Genomic DNA, 6,836 nt, shown 5'->3' with positions numbered 1-6,836 from the left:
CTTATATTTATAAATAATTTGAATTATCAGTTTTGAGATTTTAATTCTAGTTACAATACACTGTTCAATGTAATGCTACATAGAAAAGCCAAAAGGGATGAAATATTAGAGGTTTTTCTGGGAAGATGAACATTGTTTTAATAATACATGTGAGAAAGTCCATTTTGCTGCCTGAGATTTGTTCGTTTATCAATACTTATCAATGAAAATGCTACAGAACTTAGCATTTAATGGAAATAAATCCAAATACAATATATATTTGATGGTAGATTAAATATGTTCTAATGTCATCACTTAATTTTTTTCAATTCAACAATGCAGTTTCTATTATATTTTTGTAGTATATAAATAACTGCAAAGGCATATAAAGTTTACCATTGATTAGTAAAATAGAAAAATGTAGTTCTTTAAGCAGACATGTTGATTTCATTAAAGCTGGATATAAAACTGATGTCATAAATTTGAGTTATTGATAGTGTCAAATACATTGTGATAGATTGTAGAAATGTGTTTAATTTTTCTGTTATCATTTTTATGTAATATTGAATTGAAAGCTTTAATATATAATGTTTTGTAAATTATTGTATTTAGGTAATTGTTTTGCTATGAAGCAGAATATTTCACTTTTTTATTTTAATATTTTAAATCTGATTGAAAATTTCATAATATAGCAGTGATTTGCAAACAATCTTAAAGTTCAATTGAAAATTATTATTAGATAATACAGGATTATCTTCATTTTATATATAAATTAGCTTAGTAAGTTAAGCTGAATAAACAAAATTTAAACTTGTATTGAAATATCAATTACTTTAACTTGTTTATATACTTATGCAACATATTTAAACTGGTCTAGACTGACTGCCATCTTAATTACAATTGCACTTCTATAATATAGATTTGAGTTTCTACTGAAATATTTATTAGCTTAAAAACATTTGTTAGATATATAACCTGGAATTTTAATACTACTTTTAAAAAGGTGTTAAACACAGCTATAAATCATTTAAAATCAATGAATAGATTTATTCTAATCTATAGAGCATAATTATAAAGTAAATACTTTTGTCCATAAAACAAAAAACAAACAAGCCTTCACAGTGTCGACACATTTTAGTTTTTATTCATTGATGCATGAAAACTAACTTTGCTTAACCAAAACAATTTATCCTCATCTTCGTTTTGTTAAACAATTTGAGTCAGTATGTTAAAGAAACTAATGTTATCCATTAACAAATGGCATTATTGACAAAGCACTCTGTGAAACAATATAAACTGAAAAGGATGAAATGATAAAATACTGGTTATTTGGTTAGCTACAAAAAATTCTGCAATAGATGAGATTAAATAGATGAACACCTTATTATATTCAATTTTTTGTATCTAATAAAATGCTAGCACAGATAGTTTGTGTTAATTCAGCAAAGGTTGAATATGAACCTCCAGAAATTTGAACTTCAAGGTATATATTTTTTTTATATGGAATTTCATATATTAAATAGCTTGAAATGGATCTATCTACAAACAAATTTAAGAATGAAAATATACAGCATTTAATAAGTTGTATAAAAATAAAAGTTATACTGACAATGAAATTATTGGTTATGTAAATTTGTTGTTTAAAAAAAAATATGAATATACTATTGACAGTACAAGTTATATTCCAAATGATAAGTATTTTGCAAGCTACTTTAAGTTTCATTTTTGGAAAAAATTTATTTTAATTGGGAAGTCTTAATTTTTACCTAAACTTGCCAAAATGGTAAGTTTGGAACCCATTCTCTCAAGTGAGACTTGGAGCTTATTCTTAAAAGTAAATACAATGTCAAATTAAATACAAAAAAAAGGTGAATCAGATTAATACTAATCTAATTATTAGGATTATTTGTTAAACTAAGTTACAGGTTTAATTATAGTAATTTGATGACTAATCAAGCAATAAGGTTGCCAATTTTACATACCTACCTTTATATAGTAGGTCAACAATAGGAATTTGTGGGAACTTGGATCATATACCAGATTTTTAATCATTTTGGGAAAAACTAATTTCCAAATAGATTTTTTAACCATGTAAGTTACTAATTTGTGTATTAAATATTGTGTTTGAAGCATGAAGTTTGTTCCATTTAAGAACATTAAGTGGCTGATCTGTTTGATTTAGAAAGGGCAAATATGAATCTAAAAACAAATCTGAAGATTGAATTTCATTCCAAAAACGATTTTTGGGTGTTAGAAACTTCCTAGGTTCATGTATATTCAAATTTACTGGACTCGACAAAAATAAGTTGCCTTAGTTCTAAGATATTGCACTGCTGTTTACCATTATTCTCCATTTCTCCAAAATTCCACAGAATATAGCAAATATAAAATATGGCATATTGAGGGTATTTAAACACTGAATATTGAAATTATGATAATGCAACATTTAAAATTTGTCCAACAATTTTAATTTTTAAACAACCTTCAAGAAGAGAAAAAAAACCAACATTCTAAATAGAATAAACACTGTCAGTATGAATTTGTTAATTCGATTTGGAAGTTAATGCATTAACTTTTATTAAGTTCCATACTGATGACATTTATTCTATTTAGAATTTTTTTCTTTCTTTCTTGAAGGTCATTAACAGTGACCTAAAACAGTATAATTAAAATTATACTGCACTTAAGATATTGGTGTGATATTAGTATCTTCAAAAATGCAGTTTTTGAAGTATGAAATAAGTTTGTAGATGTTTTTCTTCTAATCATTAGATTTGTTCTGTAATTTTTGTTTCCAATAATTATATCCAGTATCCATAAATTACCTAACAGAACAAATTATGAAGTCCAATCTCTATCTTGGCATCCCATAATACAGTCAAATCCATTATGTACTGTACAAATATCACTAATTACTTTATCAAATTAAATGTTTAATTGTAAAATTTTTTAAATAAATCAAATTTAGGTTTATAATTTCAAACTGTAATGCTCTGAAATAAATTTTAGTACTCTAGTATAGTACTGTACATTTAGTCAAATGATTCATTGATGCTATTTCATTTAAATTGTATTTATAAAGCAAAGTTATCTGGCTTGTCAATTTGATTTTCACACATTTATGTCCATTTGACACTGTCATTTTAGAATTTTAATAGAGATTACATTAATATAAACATAAAATATATACATTTTCTTAAAATGGCCAAATTATGGCCATTAATTCTAAAAAAATGGCCAAAATGGCCAGTATTTTCATTTCAACTGAATCATCATTAGTGGTTTGTATGTATGTATGTATGTATGTATGTATGTATGTATGTATGTAAAAATTGAAGTAACTGCAAAATGTTACATGTCATATTTAAAATTCATATATTACAAATTCTCTTTGTTCACTTTATTAATCATAGGGGAACGTATAATTATTTACATTATCTTACAATTTTCCAATTTAAGAATCATTCCACGACCCTAACAGTTATACAATAATGAGTGCATGCCTAACTGATATTACAACAAACAAAGCAAAAAAATTGCTAGGAGGAGGCACGCTCCTCAGTAGAAGTACTGTTTTTGTAGTAGAGTTCCACCTTACGGATCACAAGAAGCTTATCTATGATAGACTGGTATGTTTGCAACCACCTGTGTGTGTGGAGGCAGAGAGAGGCGGCGGTGGGCCAAATCCTTAGTTTTTTGATTTGACTAGATGACCCGTGGTTCGATTTGAAAAACATCTATGGCAATATTTTGAATCTTATGTTTGACTGCTATACAAGTATTGGAATTACGGAAGCGAGCGGAGTTTAGTGCCTTCATCTGAAAAACACAAAGCGAAAAAACACTAAATTTCTAAATGGTTAGTTTAAGAACTAGTTGTCATGGAGAGAGTTAACCTCTCAAAAAGGAAGACGTATTGCATAGGCCTGATGTCCCCAGCTGCCAGGGACGTCTCTGGCACACGTTACCCGCTTGCCAGATGCTTCCTGGAGATTGACTCGTGTTGCTAGTAGGAACCAAAACATTCCGAATTCGGACTTTAAAAAAAGGCAATTTTGTTCTAGGCTTCTTGTTCCTACGGGTGACTGCATTGGTGTAGAGTTCGAAAATAATTTCTGGCACCAAAATACTGTGACCTGAAGCCGTGTGGTACTGGACACTTAAATGTGGCTTTTTTGCATACAAATTACAACATGACAATTCCCTGTAACTATTATTATAGATGAAAAACAATAGGTGCTCAGAACTCTACTGTAGAGATCATGGCAAGAAACAGAAGTATGCTAAAAGGCAAAAATTTGAAAATTTGTCCAAGAGTCCAGCTCTTGAATGACAGCTGTCTTGTTTCAGGCATGGCACACTCAACCGATGAAACATCACAATTCTGCTAGTTCAGCCAGAACCCGTCACTCGACAATATATTACACATCTCAAATAAATTAAGTACACGATAGCTTCGGGCTAGCATTTAACAGATTATATATACAAATTACAGTATATTTAAAAGTATTTTGCATATGTGCACAGTCTATATAAAGTCAGTGAAACAAATATACTTGCAGTTGTATCAAAAATTTGTGAGATGCAAAAATTCAAAAATTTAAATAAATATGAGCAGGATCTTGTTTACAACCGAAGAGTCAATTTCAAATGGCACAACAAGCAGGTTTTGTACATTTTAGGAAATTGTCAAACTGAGTTAACTATATTACTAGATCCCTCATAATCCAAGCAATATTTCATTTCACTTCTGGGAAACATCTTCACAGCTGTTAACTCAAGTCCATCTAACAATGAACTGTCCCTTTCTTCTCATTTCAGGAACAAAAGGAAATGATTCCTTTTTATTTGGAATTTCATTGGTATGTTAACTGGCAGTAGGTATAACAGGCACTCCAAACTATAGCTGATTGTGTGTATCAACCAGAAATTTTCTGGACCGCTTGATTAGATAGGAATTTTGAGAGCCTGAATTGAACTTTTTGCTGTTGGATTCCTTTTTGGCAATACTAGGAATTGTGAAGTCCTTTGACACAGAAAGTAGTGACTTTGATAACCTGTCATCCTCTGTATGGGACGAAGCATCAAAAGAAAAATCCAACAGGCCTTCAGTGTTGGCACGATCTTGAGAGGTAGCAAGTCTGTTGGTGTTAAAATTCCTTTTCCAAACATCACGTTGCAAGGACATACTAGTAGCAGAGCCATCACTATTAACCAAACAATTGGAGTTATATGAGCAGCAGAGCTGTCCATTCTAGAAAATAAAAATTTGTATTTTTGTTCAAAAATTGCTCTAAGTATACATAAAAAGGCTTTTTAAAAATTAAAGACAGTGACAAAATATCAATATAGTTTATGGTATGATTAAATTTTGGAAAATCAAAACAAATTTTTGAAATAGAAAATAATCCAGTGTCACTGTATTTAATTTGAATTAAATATAAACATTTCAATATGTATGACAAATTAATTTCCAGGAGCTAACTTTAAAACTTTCTTAAAATATTTTAAAAGGCAACCAATGAGGATAACATTTTCATGTGTCTAGAGGCAATATCAAAATTTGAAAATAAACCATTATGAAATCAAGAACAGACCATCACATCTAACAGATAAATCTTAATGATTTAGTTATCAGACAGAATCTAAAATATTAGAGATACTTTAGAAATTTTGAAATATTTCAATAAATCTTATCTGAATCTTGATCACTTCCCTGATTTCTAGTGTTAGTGTATCAGTCTAAACTATGGTAACTTGAATATATTAATCATTAGATAATAAACCTTAAATTATTTTATTAAATGCATAAAAGCAGCTCATTAGAGTGTAAACAGATATGCTTTAATTTACAGTCAGAATGTTTAAAAAGATTTAAAATAGTATACTTTCAAGTTTATAGTGTGTGTAGACAATTTCTGTATAAAAACAAAGTACATTTACTTGAAAAATAATTAAAATTACACAATAAATGACTTCTAATAACACTGTAGTGCGTAACAGACAGATTCTCTATCGTATACAACACTGTAAAAAGGTTTTAGTCCATCTCTGAATTAAAATTACATTTAACCCTCTTAAAAACAGGGATTTACTACAGAAAATACTTTTATGGTGTTTCTGTACTTATGTCCATTTTAAGTATATGCATTTTTTTACTTTGAGATGAATTCATTTTAGAATTAGATATTTTACATTATACTGCATCCATTTTGCATTAGGATTTCAAATAATGAAAATCAATGTTTTGTTTTTTTTTAAAGTTTATTATATTAAAATTTTTAAATAATTAAAGATTAATTATGGTTACAAAAAATGTTGGCTCAAGTATGGTTAAAAACTATCAATAACTAAAACTGCTTCCTTTTATGTAAATCTACATTTTTATATAAATGTTTTTAAAACACCTGAATTTGTACATATCAAACTCTCAACTTCTTAAACAGTCAGTTCAGTCTAAAGCAATCTAACAAGATCATAATAAAATACTCTGAAGGTTAAACTCTTAGTTGACTTTTTTCTTGTTTGCAGGTTAAGAAAAATTGAAGTTTTCTTAGACAAACTGTTTTACAGCAAATCAGGGAAGCAACCAATTCATATTTCAAATGAATAACTTAAAAATTTAGATGTATTTTTTTCCAAAGGTATTAAAGTCAGTTTATAATTTGAGAAATTTACACATTTAAATTAAGTTTTACCATTTATAACTTCCAATAATAAATAATCCTCAGTTATTAGTTTTGAAGCATAACGGTATAATGCATAAAAAACAGTATAGTATATAAAGGTTAATTTAGAAATGGCAGTTTATCTAGATTTAACACATTACAGCTAAAATTTATGAATGAAATTAATGC

General features: G+C 28.2%; 1 protein-coding gene across 5 annotated transcripts in view; it reads right to left on the bottom strand.

Annotated features, from left to right (window-relative positions):
- Positions 1–3,330: 3,330 nt before the first annotated feature.
- Positions 3,331–6,836, bottom strand: part of LOC136981247 (protein kinase C-binding protein NELL1-like) — a 30,330-nt gene continuing 26,824 nt past the window's right edge. For all 5 annotated transcript variants that reach the window (XM_067277529.1, XM_067277527.1, XM_067277528.1 and 2 more), the window contains one exon: positions 3,331–5,233. In XM_067277529.1, the coding sequence (XP_067133630.1) occupies positions 4,927–5,233 (307 nt within the window). In that variant the 3' untranslated portion in view covers positions 3,331–4,926. The remainder of the gene's footprint in view (positions 5,234–6,836) is intronic.

Source organism: Centruroides vittatus, unplaced genomic scaffold (genome assembly GCF_030686945.1).
Source record: "Centruroides vittatus isolate TY-2023 unplaced genomic scaffold, ASM3068694v2 contig_749, whole genome shotgun sequence".
Classification (NCBI taxonomy): Eukaryota; Metazoa; Arthropoda; class Arachnida; order Scorpiones; family Buthidae; genus Centruroides; species Centruroides vittatus.
This window is presented reverse-complemented; position numbering and strand designations above follow the sequence as displayed.